General features: G+C 40.2%; 1 protein-coding gene across 3 annotated transcripts in view; it reads left to right on the forward strand.

The window, feature by feature from the left end:
- Positions 1–22,477, forward strand: part of sema3h (sema domain, immunoglobulin domain (Ig), short basic domain, secreted, (semaphorin) 3H) — a 329,841-nt gene that overhangs the window by 255,351 nt on the left and 52,013 nt on the right. Inside the window, exon 18 of one of the 3 annotated variants that reach the window (XM_069937310.1) lies at positions 17,517–17,863. The exons of the other annotated variants lie outside the window; for them this stretch is intronic. Within the exon in view, the coding sequence (XP_069793411.1) occupies positions 17,517–17,648 (132 nt within the window). The 3' untranslated portion in view covers positions 17,649–17,863. Of the gene's footprint in view, positions 1–17,516; positions 17,864–22,477 lie in introns of those variants that run through there. 3 annotated transcript variants of the gene reach the window in all.

The raw sequence follows: 22,477 nt of genomic DNA on the forward strand, positions 1-22,477 counted from the left end.
CCATACTAGCTTTCTTTATCTCTCATATTTTCATATTAATTTTACTCATCTCTCACAATCCTCACTTTTCTTTACACAGCTGTGTTTATCTGATAAGGATGCTGCTTCACGTGATAGCCAGTGTTGAAAAGAAAGAGGGAAAAAGAGGTAGCACCAAATGCTTGTATTCAATGTGAGAAGGGATTTTACAACCAGGAAGGATCCAAATTTACTGATGGGGTTAGGGTTAGTGACGGAAGCAAGAACAATACATGTGAGACTCAAAACAAATCTATCTAGGCCTGTGTTCCCAATGATTTTACTTGGAAATGTATGATCTCTGGAAAATAAACTGGATTACATGTGGCTGCATCAGAATGGAAGGGAAATGAAGGTAATTACAGAAACATGGCTCCAGGACTCCACTCTGGATTCAGCTATTCACTAGAATGGATTATCCCCTATTGGGCAGATAGAAATGCTGCTGCTTCTGGTAAGACCAGAGGAAGGGAGTTGTACATCTATATCAACAAGGGAGGGTATACAAATATTTAAAATGTCCTTAAACATGGTGTGGTGCTGGAGGATTGTTCTATTGTTTAAAAAAGGTTTTAGTTTGGTTTAGTTTATTTATTTATATAGCACATTTAAAACAACATAGGTTGACCAAAGTGCTGTACAGATCAAAAAGATATGACAACGAGGCAAGTATTTAAAATACAGAATAGAATAAATACAAGAGGTTAGGACACAAGGTAACAATCAGGTGCACAAGAAGGACTCCAAACGCTAGTGAATAAAAGTATATCTTCAATCTGGATATAAAAGAGTTGATGGAAGGGGCCGATTTGATGGTGGGAGGAATGTTGTTCCACAGTTTGGGGACTGCTATTGTGAACGTGCGATCCCCAAGTTAGTCTTGGAGTGGAATAAGGAGTTAGGAGATCTGTGATGTAAGAGGGGGCTAGCCCATTAAGGGGTTTATAGACAAACAGGAGAACTTTAAAATCAATTCTGAGCTGTACTGGCAGCCATTGGAGGGAGGCCAGAAGAAGAATGATATTGTCCCTCTTCTTGGCACCTGTCAGGAGCCTGGCTGCATAGTCTAAATGGGAGAATATAAGGGCGTGGATAACTTTCTCAAGATCTTTAAATAAAAGGAATACTTTGATTTTGGCAAAAGTGTGAAGCTGGAAAAAGCAAGCTTTTACTACTGCATTAATTTGTTCATTGAACTTGAAGGTGGAATCAAATATCACACCAAGGGATTTGACTTGGGGTTTAATGAGGGTAGATATTACTAAGGGTGTTGGAGATAATTTGGGTAGAATTAGGAGTACCAAATAGGATAAATTTGCCTTCATTTCGTTGTAAGAAGTTTTGAGCCAACCAACACTATATGTCCTCTAAACAATGAGGCTGGCTATCTTTGATTGGTCATTGGGCTTCGGGGAGATGGAGCCGTGTTTTTGAATGATATGACCAAGGGGAAGTACGCTTAAAGAAAAGAGAATGGGGCTTAGAATAGACCCTTGTGGGACCCTGCAGAAAAGGGTAGTTGAGGAAGATGAAAATTTGCCCATATTAACTGAGAAGATCCTATCAATAAGATATGATTTAAACCAGTTCAAGGCCAAGCCATTAACACCGACCCTATACTAGAGATGGTCTATTAAAATAGCACGATCCACAGTATCGAATGCTGTGCTAAGGTCCAGGAGAATTAGAATGGCAGAGCCACCTGAGTCGGAAAAAAACAGGTCGTTACACACTCTTAGTAAGGCTGACTCTGTGCTATGGTGGGCCTTATAACCTGACTGAAATCATTCTGTGAACTTGGTTTTGGTTTATGTGGTTTTGATGTAGGTTGGGCAAGAACAACTTTTTCAAGGACCTTTGACAGGAATGGAAGTTTAGAAACAGGTCTGTAACTTTTGGGTGTGGAGGGGTCTAAGTTGGGTTTTTTCAGGAGGGGCTAGACCACAGCATTCTTGAAACAAATTGGAACATTACCAATGGCCAGGGAACAGTTAATAATAGAGAGGTTGGTAGGACCTCTCTATTATTAGGCTATACCTAAAACATCTTTCAGGAGGGGAGTAGGGATAATGTTGAGGTGGCAGGTTGTAGGTTTCATGGAGAGTACAATCTTTCTAAGGGTGGGTAGTTGATGGGGCTAAAATGGTCCAGGTTAGATGAACAGAACTGTGGTACAGTAGGTAATGGGTGGAGGTAGTGGGGGTGGGGAGGGAAATGTTTATCCTGATGCTCTCAACTTTGCTTATGAAGAATTTTTTAAATTCTTCACATTTGGTAAGGGATGCATCAGAGTTGGTATTGGGTGTGGGACCAATGACTGAGTTGATGGTATTGAACAAGACCTTGGGATTATGGGAGTTGTTGGAAATTTGGTTTGCAAAATATTTTGTTCATTTGGCTTTTACTGCTTCCTAGATATTGTTTTTCACAATTTTGAGGGAAATTTGTAGTTTATCCCACTTTCACTTGCGTTCAGCTATCCTACGCTCCCTCCTCAGGACTTTGGTGGTATTATTAAGCCAAGGTGCAGTCTTAAGCTTAGGTTTTTTCCACCTTGAGTGGAGCTACAGCGTTCAGGATAGAAGAATAGGTGATATTAAATAGGGAAGTAAATTCCTCAGTGTTGAGGTGAGGAGGAGACGCCTCAGTAGTGGAAGTATTTGGCTCCAAAATTAACACTGAAAATTATAGGCTGGAGAGCCTGACATCAGCAGTAGGTAAATTATTGGAAGGTATTCTAAGAGATCAGATATACAATCATTTGGATAGCCAGGGAGTGATTAGGGATAATCAATATGTCTTTGTGCTTGGTTGAACGTGCTTGATCAATCTTATAGAGTTTTTCGGGGAGGTTAACCAGGAAAGTTGGTGACAGAAAGGCTGTGGATATTGCCTATATGTAAGGTCTTTGACAAGGACCCAAATAGGAGGTTAGTCAGGGGGTTCAGACACCCAGTATTCATCATGAAGTAATAAATTGGATTCGACAGTGGTTGGATGGGAGAAGACTGCTTCTCAGAATGGAGGCCTGTGACTAGTGCTGTGCCTCAGGGATTGGTGCTGGGACCATTGTTGTTTGTCATTTATATCAATGACCTGGATGATAATGTGGTAAATTAGGTCAGCAAGTTTGCAGATGACACTAAGATTGGAGGTTTTGTGAACAGCGAAGAAGGTTTCCAAAGCATGCAGAATATCTGGACCAGCTGGAAAAATGGGCTGAGAAATGGCAGATGGAATTTAATGCAAACATGTGTGAGGTGTAGCAATTTGGAAGGATAAACAAAGATAAGACATACAAGGCAATTGGTAGGGAACTGAGGAGCACTGTAGAAGAGAAGGATCTAGGAATACAGATAGATAATTCCCTAAAAGTGGTCTAACAGGTAGATAGAGTTGTAAAGAGAGCTTTTGGCATATTGGCCTTTAAAATCAAAGTATTGAATATAGGAGTTGGGATGTTATGTCAAAATTGCATAAGACATTAGTGAGGTCAAATTTGGAGTATTTTATGCAATTTTTTTGGTTACCTAACTACAGGAAATATATCAATAAGATATATTTATTACTAATATGTATATAAAATTACAATAAACCACAAAAAAAGATTTATATAATTCAAAAATGTGATGGGAGAAAGATTTAAATATACAAATTCAAGAGGAAATATGATCAAAATTGTGTCAAGAAAGTGCTATGAATACAGTTAATGCTAGATATAAAATGGTTCAATATCATTTTCTCCATCAATTATATTATACACCACATAAATTCAATGGACTTAACTCTAATAAGTGTTTTTGATGTACAAAAGAAATAGAGACTTTTTTTTTACATTGAGTGTGATCTTGTGAAAAAGTGGAAAGGTTTTGGAATGATCTGAGTCTATTATTAGGACAAATTATGAAAATAAAGATACAAAAGGATCCAAGGTTATTTTTTACTTGTTGGGGATATACATGAAAAGGATACAAAATTGAAATTGGATAAATGCCAAGAAAACATTTTAATTATAGCAGTAGCGACTGCAAAGAAATGTATAGTGAATACATGGAAAGCTGACAATGAAGTGTTAAGTTGATGGCAGAGTGAAATGCAAAATTGTATACCTTAAGAAAAAAATACATATAGTTTAAGGAATCGAGCTGAACATTTTTTATAGTATTTGGAAACCAAATATGGATTTTATGAATAAATTTCTGTCCACCTCTTCCACCCTATCCACTCCTCTCAATTAGAAATTATATTAACGATTAATGAAAATATATATAAGCTAATGCTTTTCTATATGTAGTAGTCAGTGTTTCATTTTTTTACTTTTGGGAGGGAGGAGGTTGGGAAGAAAAATTAAAAGTTCTTTTTTTGTATCATTGGATATGATTACTGTTATATTTATTGATTTTTCTCTTTGTATTGATACAAATGATAATTTTTTAAAAAAATAGGTAGAAAGAGTGTAGAGAAGATTTACTAGGATGTTGCCCGGACTTCAAGAACTGAGTTACAGAGATAGGTTAAACAGGTTAGGACTTTATTCTCTGGAGTGTAGAATGAGGGGAGATCTGATAGAGGCATTTAAAATTATGAAGGGGATGGACAGAATAAATGTAGGCAGGCTTTTTCCACCGAGACAGGTGAGATATAAACCAGAGGACATGGGTTAAAGGTGAAAATGGAAAAGTTTAGGGAAACATGATGGGAACTTCACACAGAAGAATGGCATGAGTGTGGAACAAGCTGCTGGCTGAAGTGGTGAATGCGGGCTCAATTTTAAAATTTAAGAAGAACTTCGACAGGTACATGGATGGGAGAGGCTATGGACTGGGTGCAGATCAGTGGGACTAGGCAGAAAAATGGTTCGGCACAGACCAGAAAGACTGATGAAGCCTATTTCTGTGGTGTCATGTTCTATGATTTTATGCTAAATGTCTCTGTTGTCAAGGGTCACTGCACACCAGAGATAGAGTTCTTAATGGTAAAGTACAGCCCCTTCTATTTATCCAGAGAATTCACAGCCACTCTAATCACAGCAATTTAGGTTCCTCCTTCTGCAAATGATGGGAAGCACTGAAAGAGCTTTATGGGTTATTTGTGAAGCCCAGGCAACTCACCTCAATGGTTGTAGGAATGCTGCTGGTGACTTCAATCTTGGCAATTTAAAAAAAGTCCTGCCGAAGTTCCAACAACATGTCAGCTTTGCAATCAGAGAAGCCTGGGAGGGAATAGCTACCAGCCCCCACCATGACAATCTTTTACACGAGCACAATTGAAAGTGGTACGATAGATGCTAAGCATCAGACCAGATGTTTATACAGAGGATCATTAAAACAGCCAAGAGGATCTCCCCTCCTCTAGAGACTTCATTTACTGAGAGCACTGTCTAAATAGAGCTCAAGGAATTGAAGAAGACCCTTTCCATCAAGCACGCAGTATCTTCAACTCACTACCATCAAGAAGCATGAAACTCAGGACTGCCAGACTGGGGAATAGTTTCTTCTTCCAGTCTGTGAGACGGGAACCATGAGTGAAACACGAAAATTTGCAAGACTTTGCGATTGTAGTAAAAAATGCCGAAATGCTAGAGGAACTCAACTGGTCTTGCAGCAGCCATAAGAGATAAAGATATATTGCCGAGGTTTCGGGCCAGAGCCTTTCTTCAAGGCAAAGTATAAGCAAAAAAAACTGGAAATCTCAGAATAGAGGCAGTGCTGGCTCTAGGAGGAGTCCAGACCAACAAAAGGTATTAATTGAATATGATAAGGGTAGAGGAGAGAATTGATTATGTCTGTGGGGAAAGGAGACAAAGAGAAAAAGGGGAAAGAGAAAGAGCTGGGGGAAGGTGGTGAGGAAGGTGGCGGCGGGGGGTATAACAAAAGCTAGAGAAGTTGATGTTAATGCCATCCTGTTGGAGGGTGCCCAGATAGAAGATGAGGTGTTATTCCCCCAATTTGTGGATGGTCTCAGTATGGTAAGGGAATGGGATCATCAATATATCTTTATCCATTTGGAGACTGCAAGAACGGCTAAGTTCCTCCAGCATTTTGGTGTGCTTTTTGTATCCTGTAAATGTGTCAATCACCCCAAATAGTTATATATAATTATTTTGATTGTTTATGTGATTTTTATGTACTTTATTTTGTGTGTGAACCATAGACTGGAGAGACAATTTTGGCAGTTGATGATAAACTTGAGCTTGATCCGCTGAGTTGCCAAGAAGCTCAAGCCTGTGCCTGGTGTCAGAGATAGATAGCCTCACTTTAGGCACTTTCAGGTGGCCAATTGCCCCGCATGTAAAGCCGCATGTTTAGGCAATATGTGGCTGTTTTGAGGCCATCTGAATGTGCAGGAGGCGCTCTTGAGGCGAGCTATGTAACCTTCCTCCGAGAGGGATAATCAACTCAGCTCAATGGCTCCCCCGAGCCACCTGAATGCAGCTGGCTGAAAGCGGATGTTAAAGGGTCAGGTTGCTAATCACAGCTGACACTGGGCGGGAGCCGGAGTGTGCTCAGAGCCGCATCCTGTACGGCTGTGTCCTTCAGGTGGCCGGCGTTGCACTTTAAACACTGCCACCTGAACGGCAATTTAAAGGGCCACTTCTGCTTCTTCAGGCGCATTCTTAGAGTAGAATGCACCTGAAAAAGCCTTTTGGTAAACCTGATGTCATCGCTTTTGGAGGACATAAGGCTTTTACTGAAGTACAAGTTGATTTCAAGACAAAATGTTAGATGCCTCCAAAGGATCATGATCACGTCACACCGTAGCATCACTACAATCAATGACACTGATTGCTTAACCTGCCAAGGTGGTTCTGACAATCCCGCAAAGGGAACTATCTTTGCAGTGCTTTGGTTGACAGACTTACCAGATTTAGTGCTGTACAAATTGCTGCAAGAATAATTACAGGCTCTGTCCAGTGTAGAGGTTGGATGTTGACCATGGATGCACTAATGTACATACTTCACTAGCAAACACCATGACTACTGTGTCGGTATCTCCCAAACCCACAGCCCAGACCACCAGAGAGAACAAGGGCAGCAAGTGCATTGAAACATCACCAACCTGGTTTTCCTTCAAGTTACAGTCCATTCTGATTTGCAAATATATCGCCCATTTCATCATTGTTGCTGGATCTAAATCCTGGAACTCCTTCCCCAACAGTTCATCTGCAGTACCTTAACCAGAGAGCTGTAGTGGGTGATGCACTGCCACCATGTCAAGGGAAACTCGTGATGCTAAATAAATGCTGGCTTAGTTAGCATAGCAGCACCAGCGACACCTTTTTAAATCTGACTATCTGTAAAGAGTTTGTACGTTCTCCCCGTGTCTGCATGAGTTTTCTTCAGATGCTCCAGTTTCCTCCCACCTTTCAAAATGTGCAGGGGTTGTAGGTTAATTAAGGTATTTGGCGTCAAGGGCACGTGTGCCAAAAGGACCTGTTACCGTACTGTAGGTCTAAATTTAAAACTTTAAATGTAATTTTTTTAAAAATTAAATACATGACAATGCCTGGATCCTAGAAACTGAATGAAAAGTGGTCAGATAAGTGGTTAATAATGACAGAAGGAGAAGATAACGAAAAGAACTGACTCAGTAAAATTTCTTGTTTATTTTTATTAAGTGACAACATTGTTTAACGGGTTTAATGTATCTTATAGATTGAACTTCAAATAAATGGGGAAGGGGGTGAGGGAGGAAGGGAAGGGAGGGGGGAAAGGGGGAAAAAACAACACTATATATTTAAGAAGAAAAATGTCTGTATGTATTTTGGTCAATATGGTTCATAGTGTGAAAAATAAAAAATTAAAAAAAAATGCATTTCTCTTCAAATATTTTAAGAGTGAGGGTTTAGATCAGCATCCCATCTGAAGGATAACATATCCAACAATGCAATGCTGAACAGGTGTCAACCTAGAAAATGTATTTCATTCTCTGAAATGGAGCTTCAACTTCTAAACATGGAAAGCAAATTGAGTTGCCATTTCTGGTTGAAACGTTAAATCTTTTTGCAGATGTTAGCTGACCTGCTGAGATTTTGGAAATTTTTCTGCTTTTATTTCAGACTTCCTGCATCTCTACTGCTTTAAATGTTTATTTATTGAACTGATCACTTCCTGAGTTAAAGGCGAGAGACTGAATGATGCCGTGGTAAAATGTAAATAAAAGGTGCTCGTCCCACAAATGTTCCTTGTGCCTGCCTGATGGTGAAAGCATGGAGGCCGTTTAAAGGAAACACAAAATTTCCACCTCAAAGAGGAGCCATTGCGGTTAGGTGCCTAATACGAAAACATCACTCCAGCAACAGAACTCTCCTGTAGGCTTCAAGGAGAGGGTCTGGAGTTTTGGGTTCATTTTAGATGCTTAACTGGCCACCATAAATCGGCCCTTGAGTATGTTGGTGAATGGTGGCGTCTGGAGGGTTTGATATTAACGTGGGGAAATATGGGGAATGGAATTGGTCTATGAGTGAGGAGAAGCGCAACAGGCCGCATGGGTTCTATCTATGTGATTGGGAAATATGAAATATAAAATACATCCCTGGAATCTTGGTCAGAATTTTCAGACACAGATCCTACCTATCCAGGAAAATCTGACTCTGATACATTGGTCACAGTATACACTACCCATTCAATGTATTAGGGAAATACCGGATACCTGATCAACAGACCAGGTTCATTTAGTCTGGAGTGTCTTGGAACACAGTGACTCACTCATGATTCACCTATGAGCACAGCTGTGACTGATAAAGAGCAAATTCATTTTCTAATAAATACTCTGCTTCATTCGGATTGATGGTTTGATCAGAAGGTGAATATACAGAACCACAAATCAACATGGTTTGCTGCCTCACCAGTACATTGTTTGGCATGTAATTTACTTCCTATATAGACATCAGGTACCGCACGGATGGCAGTCTCTTCAATCTGAGGCGCCTGCAAGCTCACACCAAGACACAAAAGAAACTTGTCCGTGAACTACTCTTTGCAGACAATGCCGCTTTAGTTGCCCATTCAGAGCCAGCTCTTCAGCGCTTGACGTCCTGTTTTGTGCAAACTGCCAAAATGTTTGGCCTGGAAGTCAGCCTGAAGAAAACTGAGGTCCTCCATCAGCCAGCTCCCCACCATGACTACCAGCCCCCCCACATCTCCATCGGGCACACAAAACTCAAAACGGTCAACCAGTTTACCTATCTCGGCTGCACCATTTCATCAGATGCAAGGATCGACAACGAGATAGACAACAGACTCGCCAAGGCAAATAGCGCCTTTGGAAGATTACACAAAAGAGTCTGGAAAAACAACCAACTGAAAAACCTCACAAAGATAAGTGTATACAGAGCTGTTGTCATACCCACACTCCTGTTCGGCTCCGAATCATGGGTCCTCTACCGGCATCACCTACGGCTCCTAGAACGCTTCCACCAGCGTTGTCTCCGCTCCATCCTCAACATTCATTGGAGCGCTTTCATCCCTAATGTCGAAGTACTCGAGATGGCAGAGGTCGACAGCATCGAGTCCACGCTGCTGAAGATCCAGCTGCGCTGGATGGGTCACGTCTCCAGAATGGAGGACCATCGCCTTCCCAAGATCGTGTTATATGGTGAGCTCTCCACTGGCCACCGTGACAGAGGTGCACCAAGGAAAAGGTACAAGGACTGCCTAAAGAAATCTCTTGGTGCCTGCCACATTGACCACCACCAGTGGGCTGATATCGCCTCAAACCGTGCATCTTGGCGCCTCACAGTTTGGCGGGCAGCAACCTCCTTTGAAGAAGACCGCAGAGCCCACCTCACTGACAAAAGGCAAAGGAGGAAAAACCCAACACCCAACCCCAACCCACCAATTTTCCCCTGCAACCGCTGCAACCGTGTCTGCCTGCCCCGCATCGGACTTGTCAGCCACCAACGAGCCTGCAGCTGACGTGGACATTTTACCCCCTCCATAAATCTTCGTCCGCGAAGCCAAGCCAAAGAAAGAAGAAGACAGTACATATTAAACTGCAGGCACCATGCCACATTTAAAATAATTGATCTTCCTTGGTCAGCAACAGACCCTAGCTTGGTTGTTCTGGGCTACTGAGTTTTTCATTCAAATATTATGAATTCACACAGATCCTTGAATTTTGATCTTCATGCATATTTGTGTCAATGTATTTGTGTGTTTCTGTTTTGTTGTGTGTATCTGTTCTATGTGTGTGAAAATGTGCATGTGTGTATTTGCAATGTGTCTTGTATGTGCATATGCGTATGGCTATCTATGTGGACTTATGCATGTGTTTCTATAAATGTGTATGTTCACAAATTTTGTAATGTCCAGGAGAATAAAGTGTCCTTTATTGTTCTGGAATTTGCTTTGCTGCTATTACTGGATGAATACATAATTTGGTCATGACCTGCAATTGTCGATCATTTTAAGATAGGTGGAAAGGTTCTTTTACAATTATTTAAAGCTGAAGTTAGAACACTGCATGGCACAGATACACATTGAATGCTGGTGGGCTGATGGCAGAGTTGGACATGTTTAGACTCTTCTATGTTCCTTCCACTTCCTTCTTTTTGAGAGAGACTTATCAAGACATTATAAAACCTGTCATCTTTAATACAAAGTATGGTTTATTTTGTTGAACTTTGCAACATTAAATCACAAGATTAGGCCTTGGGTATTTCATGTAAACAATTCTGTTCAATAAATCCATCTTCAAGTTTGTTTAGGTCTGTGCCTTGCTCCATCACTACAGTCTCTTAAGGTGGGAAGCATTGTCTGGGTTCCTGCTGAAGATGCCTCTCAGTACCAGGTTTATGTAAATGAAGATATTTCTGAACACATGTTATATAGTTTTGGTCGTTCCTGTGTGAACGGCCACTCCCAGAAAATATGGAGACAGTTCACAACGGAAAAATCACGTAAGTTCTATGTAAAAAACATTAGAGGCACAGATCCTCATCACACTTAAAAAATATCTGTAGTGCCATCACCACAAGGCCTCTAGATTGAGAACTAATAAGTGGAAGGAATCTAAATAATCGCGTCTTTCCCTGAAATGAACAAGAGGGGATGAATAGTCTCCCCCTGTCTCATACATCTCCGTGAGTTCTATATTTTTTCCGGTGTTGTGTGATTTTTCATGTGCTCTGAAGAATTCTTATTCTCCTCAACTGGCAATTCCTGTTCAAAGGAGCCTGCAGCCTCAAAACTACAAATTCTTTTGGTCTGTGCAGAAGTGGCACTAATCGAATGGCCACCTCACTGCTCCACAAAGCAGAAATCAATCCCAGCCTCTGGTGCACTTTGCATGGCTTTACTCAGAGCCATTGCAGATTTCCCCTTTGTGCACTGGTTTCCTTCCACATCCAGATGTGCGGGCTAGTTGGGTAAAGGGATGCTGTAAATTGCCCCTGGTGTGCAAGTGTGTGGGAGAACCTAGGGGAAATTGATAGGAATGAGAGCAAAGTAAAATAGAAGGAGTGTAAATGGATGTTGATGATTGGCACAGAGAAACTAAAGGGCCCATTCCCGTGCTTGGACTCCACCTGAACAGAGTAGAAGTCCGAAAATCTGGACTGCTCGTGGATTGGATCAGTCCGAATTTTCTGATTTTCCGGATTCTCGGCAGTACTTTTAAATTCAAATTTAAGGAGGAATAGAGAAACAATGAACAGGTAAATTTTAATAGTTTATTCATTTGCAAATATACCAATTCATCTTCTTAAATGTTCTGTCTGCTGGTGGTTTTAACTTTGGCATCCATTTCAAAACTGGTCTTATTTTAATTAAGTAACATAAAAACAAGGCTTGGTGGCAACTATGAAGTTCAATTTCATACATACATGAGGAATTTTATTATCCAAATCTTTTAGTAGTTTCATTGCAAAATTTGCCATTTATACTGTTTGCTGGTGCTCAATTATGTATATTTAAAACCGATCAAAGAAAATAATGATGTTGGATGCTCTTTGTCCAGGTTAATTGGACTGGGATGCAGAGTTGAAATACCACATCACAGTCTGCTATTCTGGCAGCCATGCTGATAGTTCACACAAAATCCATAGGCGAGCATGCAAAAGACAATTCTTCAGTGATTAATGTTTAGCTGTGAACTACTTCAGTGCTGGACCAGATTGCTGACTGCAGATCATTCCTTTATTGAATACTGCAGGGCAATGAAGGGAACCATAGCTATTAAATAATTAGTACAACGCTTCAGGAAAAAAAACCCCAGAAATAACCGTCAGTGACCTGTAATGCAAAGCAGCGATGCCTGTTCAGAATTGAAAAAGAAATGCTGCCTTTAAATCAAACAAGATAAAATCAGCTACAACTGCCGCATTGTATACTGAGCAGCTTTAAAGAAAAATATTCAACGCTTGACAAAAACATGAACATAAAACTTTTATGCTTGTTGCTGCTGTGCATCTGTGGCGCTTACACATGCATGCACAAGCACGAAAACCCGCTAAATTAGAAGCGTTTAAGAGCTTTTGAAAAGTCCGGATTCTTGGATCGTCCGGATCTCTGGCATCCGGATTTTTGGACTTCTGCAGCATGTAGGAACAAGCTTTTGCTATACTGGCACTTTGTCAGTTCAATATTCAAGTAACCATAATGGTGTGTTGTCTTTTTAGTCTCATTCATTACCCATTTTTCGATATTAATAGTCTTTCCTCTGTCTTCTAATATCTGTCAACCATGTATTCATGGTAATCGTTTTCAGACCCCCTAAATGTGGTGAAGACCACTTTAACTCCAAAAACACACCATAGAACAATAGAACCTAGAACTTTACAGATCATCCTAGTCTGTATCAAACAATTAACTTGCCTAGTTCCACTGACCTGCACCCAATACATAGCCCTCCATCCCTCTCCCATCTATGTACCTGTCCAAGTTCTTCTTAAATGTTAAAATTGACCCCATATTCCCCACCTCAGCTGGCAGCTCGTTCCACACTCTCTCTACCTTCCATGTGAAAAGTTCCCTTAATCTTTTCTCCTTTTACCTTTAATCTGTGTCCTCTTGTTTGTATCTCACCAAATCTCAGTGGAAAAAAGTTTACTTGCATTAATTCTGTCTATACCCCTCATAATTTTGTATACTTCTATCAAATCTCCCCTTATTCTTCTGTGCTCCATGGAATAGTCCTAACCTGTTTAACCTTTCCCTGTAACTCAGTTCCTGAAGTCTTAAAAGCATCCTAGTAAATCTTCTCTGCTCTCTTTCTATCTTATTGATATCTTTCCTGTAAATAGGTGACCTAAAACTGCACAAAATACTCTAAATTTGGCTTCACCAATGTCTTAAACAACTTTATCATAACATCCCAACTCCTATTCTCAATACTTTGATTTATGAAGACCAATTGGCCAAAAGCTCTCTTTATCTGCCTGTGACACCACTATCTGTATTCCCAGATCCCTCTGTTTTACTGCACTTCACAGTGCCCTACCATTTACCATGGATGTCCTACCTTGGTTTGTCTTTCCAAAATGCCACCTCATACTTGTCTGAATTAAATTCCATCTGCTATTTTTGTCCATTTTTCCAGCTGGCCCAGATCCCTCTGCAAGCTTTGAAAGCCTTCCTCGCTGTCCACAATACCTCCAATATTTGTGTCACCTGCTAACTTGCTGATCCAATTTACCACATTATCATCCTGATCATTGATATAGATGACAAATAACAACGGTCCCAGCATTGATCCATGAGGCACACCACTATCTACAGGCCTCCAGTCTGAGAATCAGTTATCCATGACCACTCTCTGGCTTCTCCCATATAGTCAATGTCAAATCCAGTTCAATGCCCTACCATGAATACCGAGCATCTGAACCTTCCTGACTAACTCCAATTTGGGACTTTGTCAAAGGCCACAACATCCACAACCTTTCCTTCATCAACCTATCTGGTAACCTCCTCAAAAAACTCCTTGATTTTGGTTAAACATGAACTACCATGCACAAAGGCATATTGACTATTCCTAATGAATCCCTGGCTACATAAATACTTGTAGATCCAGTCTCTTAGAACACCTTACAATAATTCATCTACTGCTGACATCAGGCACAGTGGCCTATAATTTCTAGCATTACTTTTGGACCTTTTTTAAACATCAGAACAATATGAGCTACCCTCCAATCTTCCAGCACCTCACCTGTGGCTAAGGACATTTTAAATATTTCTGCCAGTGTCCCTGCAATTTCTACACTAGCTTCCTTCAAGGTCCAAGAGAATATCTTGTCAGGCCCTCAGGATTTATCCACTTTTATATATTTTAAGACAGGAAGCACCTCTTCCTCTTTAATCTGTCTCAATTTCATGACCTAACTGATTGTTTTCTTTATTTCCCTAGACCATGCCAGTTTCCTTAATAAATACTGTTGCAAAACCCCCATTTAATATCTTCCTTATCTCTCTGGCTCCATTCATATCCAACCACTCTGATCTTCAAGGGGACCAATTTTGTCCTTTACTCTCTGTAGTGTGGATTGTGGAGGGTCATGTGGCCTCTCCATCTAGAACTTGGTGGGAATTTGGATTGTGGAGAGTCACAAGACCTTTTCATCTGGAACCTGGTCAGTAATCGCATTACCTGTCAATCAAGCGCTTAGACTCTCCCATTAGTGCACACCCTGACTTTTGGCCCCTCTAAAACACTTACTGATTACCTGGGCCAGACTCCCTGGCTTAATGCACTTTAAAAATCCACTACATGAAGCTGACAGGTCCCTTTGCTCCTTGATCCTGATTATGCCAGGTTGCAAACTACTGACAACCCTGGAGGAGTCATTGGTAAGCTGTGCACCCCACTTAGAGTGGGACCATAGTATTGTGTCAGAATACTTAGCATTGAGCACATCCCATTGTTATAAGGAATCGGAAATGTGTGTTGAAGTTCCTGTTTTGTAAGGGTGTGCTAGTTACCAAATATTATTGCATGTGTGTAATAAAGGAAGAGAGATTAGGTGGCCACTGGTGTCAGAGATCGCTGTATCCAATGTGAATGTCTATATAGTTTTGAATGCCTATATTGTTTGAGCATCAAGAGTTGTTTTGTGTCTTCCCCATTATGATTTCCCTATGTGTTCAATAAAGATCATCCCTTGTTTGTTAGCCTGTGTCAGGACTCGCTTCTCTGTGAACCATCTGAACCTGACTTAAATCTCACATAACACGGTCCTTTTGCTCTTAATATACCTGTAGAAACCCTTAAGATTTTCCTTCGCATTGGCTGCTAGAACAATCTCATGTCTTCTTTTAGGCCTCATGATTTCCTTCTGAAGATTTTTCTTGCATTTTTTATACTCCAAATTCACCTCATTTGCTCCTTATTGCCTGATTATACACCTCTCTCTTCTTCTTTTCTAAATCACAATATCCCTCAGAAACCAAGGCTCCCTATGCCTGTTAACTTTGCCTTTAATCCTGACTGCAATATACAAACTCTGTACTCTGTAGGTGGTTTAAAACACCAAAGCCTGCAGACATGGCGATTGAAGTAAAAACACGATGCTACAGAAACTCAGTAGGTCAAACAATATATTTTATGTAGCAAAGATAAAGATACATAACCAACATTCCAAATTTGAGCCTTTCTTCGAGGTATGAACAAAATGTGGGAATGCGCCCAAACAAAATGCTGGAGGGAGGGGCGGGGGAGGAGCACAATCCCACAGGCAAGAGGTAATAAATAGGCAGGACACAAGAAAACATAGGGAGGGGGATAGCTCTGTGAAGGAGAGGGAAGGAGATGGAGAGCTGGAGGAAAGGAGACAGAGGGATAGGGGAGAGAGAGAATGGAGGATGGTCTAGCAAAACCAGAGAAGTCAATGTTAATGTCATCCGGTTGCAGAGTGCCCAATAGGAATATTAGGTGTTGCTCCTCCAACTTACAGGTGGCCTTAGTTTGGCAGTGTGTGAGGCCATGGATAGATATGCCACTGTGGGAGTGGGGCACAGAATTGAAATAATTGGCCACTGAGAGATCCCTATCGATGATATAGACAAAGTGAAGGTGCTCAGCGAAGCAATTTCCCAGTCTGTGTCCAGTCACTCCAATGTAGAGAAGGCCAGGAAGGGAGCACTGGATGCAGTATATGACCCCTGCAGATTCACAAGTAAAGTGTTGCTTCACTTGGAAGGACAGTTTAGGATCCCAAATGGTGGTGAGGAAGGAGCTGTGTGGCACTTCCTGTGGTGTCACACAGGGGAAGGTGCCAAAGGGGCGATTGTGGGAAGGGAGGAGGTGGACAAGGGAGTCACGGAGAGAGTGGTCCCTATGGAAGGCTGAGAGGGTAGTAGAGGGGAAAATGTGTCCGGTGGAGGGATCATGTTGTAGTAGGTGACAGAAATTACAGAAGATAATTTATTGAAACTGCTTGCTTTGATGGTATATCTTGTTTTAATTGTATTTTGTATGTAATAATGGTTCTTTAGACTTTAAATAAAATAGTCAAAAAAAGATAATATATTGAATGCAGAAGCTAGTGGAGTGGAAGTGTCTAGAGGCAATGAGGGCCAGGGCAGATGAATGGGAAATGAAGGAGATGTGGGCAAGGGCTAAGTTAATGGTGGTGGAAAGGAAGCCACATTACATTTAGGGTTTGTAGCTTAATTAGTGTATTTGGGTAGCATGGGCTTATGGGCTGGAAGGGCCTGTTACCGTGCAGAACCTCTAAATTGAAAAATATTACATATTAAACCGGCTTAACTCTGATTAGTGGATTATGTTCCTTTGGTTTGGATTTTCCTCTTAGAAGAGAGAATTGTTCTCTTGATCTCAATATCCCATTGTAACTCAGTGGTCCCATGATGGATCCAAAGCCTTTTGTCTTTCTCTAAAGTTACTCTATCCTTCATATAATGGAGTCATTATATCTTCATACAATAAACCCCCTGTTGTCTGGAATTCAAACAACCAACAATCTCAAGCAACCTGCAAAACAAAAAAAATTGAGGAACATAAATAAGTAAATAACCTGAAATAAATAAGAATAAATAAAAATTTAAATAAAGGTTTAAAAATTAAAAAATTAAATGTTCTCTGAAATAACATGTAAGTCTTTGGTGAAGATGGGAGCAAATATTCAGCAAGTGGAGAGCTTTGATCGTGCTTTGCTCATAGCAGCTGTTTGCATAAAGTTGTGTTTAAATAAAATGTCATTGCCCAGGATGAAGAACTGGTCGATGACCTTCACCATTGAGGTGACTCTCTTAAAGCATCTCCTTATCCCTGCTTATTGAGTATTCATCTTTATTGGTATTTTATTAAGTATATTAATAAGGTTTTATCCGTAAACTTGAGGTGGGGTGGGGGGTTAATTTTAATGCTATTGTACGTCTTTCGGGCAGCTCCGTAAAGGGGAAGTGATGGTTAAATATTTTCAAAGATTGTGACTGAAAATAAAGTAAAATGCTTTAAGGTTTATATATTCATGTAAGTGAAGTTTGTTCAGTGTAAGTACAGTAGAGCATTTTAGTCTTTTAAACTGTTTCTTCTTTATGCAGGTTTATTTGTTAGGCATTGTGAGAGTGAGTCTCAAGCAACCAGAAAACTCACTTCTTCGGCATCTACCAATCCCTGTAGGTGCCAGATACCTGGGGTTTTACAGTATATTACTCCATGAGAGCTTGGACTAACATTCAGGACAACTGCTATACCAAAGTACTTTGAAAATTCTGGAGCTTTAATCATTGCACTAGAAAGAGTAAACACTTTCCTCTCTGGCACATAAACATACATTTCTGATTTGAGGGCCACTCTCTGGGTCATTTTTGCACTGTTTATATCTAGCTGTGAGAAATACACCAAGAGACGCCTCTGTAACTGTACATATGCTTCAGAAAATGAATGATGTGTTGCCTTGTGCAATTTGTGTGGCTATTAAAATGTTAGGCTGACATGACATGTTTGGAAATGTCATTGAGATGTTTGTTGCTTTGCATACAAGCATCATGCTTTCAAACAAACTTGCCAATGGGAAGCAGTCTGAATATCCTCACTGTCGAGAACTAAGAAACTCTATTTTGTCCCATCTCCTGCCATTGACCCAGTCTTAGACATATACAAAGCCTTGAGCCTACTTGGGATGTTTTTGATAGGCTCTATCCTATAAAAGTGGGAAAACTTTAAGAACTGTGTGTACCATGCAGTATACTATTATATACACAGAAAATGCTGGAAATACATATCTGCATCTTTGGAGAAAAAAAAGAGCTGGCATATCAGTTCAAAGATTGGGCCATCTGAAGAGGATGTGAAGATTTGGTCAAAAGGTAATGCTGAAGAAACTCAGCAGGTCAAAACACAGAGATGCAGGAGGAACTCAGCCGGTCTTGCAGTGTCCATAGAAGGTAAAGATATATTACTGATGTTTTGGGCCTGAGCCCTTCCTCAAGGTTTGAATGATAAAAGTGAGATGTTTGAATTAAGACTGGGAAAGAAAGGGGAAGAATGGAAGGGGGAGGAGTCCAGACCAGCAGACAAAAAAAAAACAGATTTACAGTGTTGCTTCACTTTGAAGGGCTGTTTGGGGCCCTGAATGGTGGTGAAGGTGGTGGTGTGGCTACAAAGGGTGCCAAGGGGGTGATTGAGAAGTGATGAGTGGACAAGGGATGAAGGAGTCATGGACAAAGCATTCCTTGCAGTAGGTGGGGTTGGGGGAAGAGTGCAAATGTGGAATCATGTAGGTGACAGAATTACAGAGAAGGGCCGAAGGGGCTGTTTCTGCACTGTAATGTTCCATGGTTCTATGATTCTATAATTATGGGTAAGGATAGTTTTGGTCCTTGGATTGAGGTTCTTAATTGGAGAAATGCCAATTTGTGGAAGTGAGAAAGGATCTGGAAAGCATGGATTGAGACTGGTTGTTTTGTGGCAAGGATGTGCTTGGAAAGTGGCAGGCCTGCAAAGGTAACATTTTGAGAGTATGGAGTTTGTATGTTCCTGTCAGGATTAAAGACAAAGTTAACGGGAATAGGGAACCTTGGTTTTCAAAGAATATCGGGGATATGCTTAAGAAGAGAGAGGTTTATCGAAGGTATTGGCCAGTGGTCCTCAACCTTTTGCTTTCCACTCACAAACCACTTTATGTATTCCCTATGTCATCGGTGCTCTGGGATTAGTAAGGGATTGCTTAAGGTGGTATGTGGGTGGAAAGAAAAAGTTTGAAACCCACTGTTTTAATCATATCTAATGGACTCGTTATGTGCACGGTTTCATAACTCCAAAGGAAATGGGCCAATGACAATTTTTCTCAAGCAAAATATTTCAGTAACAATTGGGTCTAGAGCAATGATTCTCAACCTTCCCTTCACTCACATCCCACCTTAAGCAATCCCTTACTAATCACAGAGCACCAATGGCATAGAGAATACTTAAAGTGGTATGTGAGTGGAAAGAAAAGGGTTGAGAACCACTGGTCTAGGCAATGAAGAGCAAATGAGGTACATGAGAAATATAAAAAAATGCAAGAAAAAAACAAGAAATAAATCAGGAGGGCTAAAAGAAGATATGAGGTTGCTTTGGCAGACAAGGTGAGGGAAAATCCTAAGGGCTTCTTCAGGTATATTAAGAGCAAAAAGGGATAATAAGGAACAAAATTGGTCCTCTTGAAAATCAGTGATCAGCTAAGTATGCAGCCAAAAGAGATGAGGGAAATCTTTGCATCTGTATGTACACAGAAAACTGACACAGAGTCCAGAAAAGTGAGGCAAACCAACAGTGAGACCATGAAAGCTATACAGATTAAAGAGGGTGAGGTGCTTGCTGTCTTAAAGTGAATAAAGGCAGGTAAATCCCCCAGGGCCCGACAAGTTATCTTCTCGGGCCTTGAGGGAGGCTAGAGAAGAATATATATTTAACATGTCCTTAGCCACAGCTGAGGTGCTGGAAGATTGGAGGTTAGCTCATTTTGTTCCATTGTTGAAAAATTGCTCTAAAAATTAGACAAGAAATTATAAGCTGATGAGCCTGATGTCAGTCATACATATGTTATTGGAAGATGTTCTAAGAGATCAGGCTTACAAGTATTGCATAATCGAGGACTGATTAGGGATTGTCAACGTGGCCTTGCATGTAGTAGGTTGTGTTTAACCAATCATAGAGTATTTCGAGGAGGTTACCAAAATAATTGATGCAGGAAAGTCCATGGATGTTGTCTACGTGGATTTTAGTAAAGCCTTTGACAAGGTCCTCATGGGAAGTTAGAAAGGAAGGTTCAATCACTCAGTGTTCATTGTGAGGTATTAAATTGGATTAGATGTTGGCTTTATGTGAAGTCAGAGAGTGGTAGTGTATGATTCCTTTTCTGATTGGAGACCTGTGACTAGTGGTGTGCTTCAAGGATCAATACTGGGACCTCCATTATTTGTCAGCTCCATTAATGACCTCGATGATCATGTGGTAAAATGGATCAGCAAGTTTGCAGATGACACAAATATTGGAGGTGTTGTGGACAGTGAGGAAGGCTTTCAGAGGGATCAGGACCAGTTGGAAAAATGGGCTGCAAAATGACAGAGCTTAATGCAAACAAATGTGAGGTTGCCTTTTGGAAAGACAAACCTCTGTAGGATATAGTGCCAATGAAATTAACCTTAGAGACCTTGAGTATCATTTCACAGACTTCATTCACATGATATATTATGGAATGCAGGAAGCAGTGTCCACTGCTTATCAACTCTGAAATCTACCTCTACAAGCACTTATATTTATAGAGACAAATAAACTTTTACAGAAACTAGGATTACATCATGGAATAAAACCATTACAAACCACATCTAGACCATTTTTTTTACAATTTTTACTAAAACCTTCGTTTTTCTAATTGTAAGAAAAGTACATTATTAACCTTTGAATCCATGCTAGACTACAGTCAACATTACAAATGAGCTTACAAACAATATGTCTCGTTAAACACAAATAGTCATGTTCAGAGACCATATTAAAATGGGCTATTTGCCAACTATGTCAGAGTTGGTGTCAACCTTTCTGCATGAAATTTCTTCCACACGAATACTATTAATGGTAGGACACTGAGGAATTCAGTTGGAAAGAAGGATCTGGGAATAGAGATATTGACTGTAATTCCATGAGATTGTCATCACAGGTAGAGAGGAGTGTAAAGAGAGCTTTTGACATATTGGCCTTCATAAATCAAAGCATTGAGTATAGGATTTTAAAACTGTGTAAGACATTAATGAGGCAACATTTGGAGTATTGTGTGCAGTTTTGGTCACCTAACTGCAGTAAAAAAAATGTTTGATAGAGGTAGAGGAGATTTACAAGAATGTTGGTAGGACTTGAAGATCTGAGTTACAGAGAAAGGATACATAAGTTAAGACTGTCTTCTGGAGTGCAGAAGAATGATGGGACATTTGATAGAGGTATACAAAATTATGATGGGTAAAAATAGAGTAAATGCAAGCAGGCTTCTTTTTCCACTGAGGTTAGTGAAGATTTTTAAAAAACTTAAGGAAGTGGGTTAAGTGTAAAAGGGATAAAATTTAAAGGGAACATTAGGGGGAACCTCTTTGAACAGAGAGTCGTGGGAGAATGGAATGAGCTGCCACCTGAATTGTGAAATGCAGGTTCAATTCTGATATTTAAGAAAAATTTGGACAGGTAAATGGATGGGAGATGTATGGAGGGGTATCGTCCAGGTGCAAGTCAGTGGGACTAAGGAGAAAATAGTTAGGACCTTTTTCTATGGTCCTCTGAATAATGGAAAAGGTCAATGTTCATTGGAAGTGAAGAAGGGAAACAGAGTGAACTTGACGAATGAGAGAATACAGCATCAGCGACCTGGGTTCGAATCTGATGCCGACTGTAAGGAGTTTGTACATTCTCCCTGTGTCTGCTTGTGTTTGCTATGGGTGCTCCAGTTTCCTCCCACCCTTCAAAATATATGGGGATTGCAGGTTAATTTGGGTATTTGAGCATCATGGGCTCATGGGCTGGAAGGGCTGTTACCGTGCTCTATGGCTAAATTTAAAAAAAATTAAAAACAAATATAAAAATTGAAAAACTATTAAGTTTACAGATTTTGGAAATCTAGTGCAAATTACATATAATTGTTCCTCCTGTAGAAGTTAGTGCTGGTGATGGTCTTTGTTAAGTTTGTGATTACAAATGAGGTTCAAAATGTGTGTAATGCTGTATATTATTATTAAAAATAGTGAACATACTAATTGTAATACAGGATGTGTGATTACAGTATTTATGTATAAAGCTTGTTTGAAAAAGTGATTTATGGAAGTTACTAGTACTTTGAATAGATACTTCAGAGGCTTTACAATGGTCATAGTTAGTAATTGAGGGGAATAAAGAAAAATGAGTAAGTTATGTTTGGTTAAATTAAAGAGCTGGATGTTTTCATGCACAGTATCTATGCACATAATTAGTTAATTTTACATGTGTAAATAATTAAAGATGCATATGATTTAATGCATGGATATAGTGGATGGTTTGT

This window comes from Narcine bancroftii, chromosome 5, assembly GCF_036971445.1.
Source record: "Narcine bancroftii isolate sNarBan1 chromosome 5, sNarBan1.hap1, whole genome shotgun sequence".
NCBI lineage: Eukaryota > Metazoa > Chordata > Chondrichthyes > Torpediniformes > Narcinidae > Narcine > Narcine bancroftii.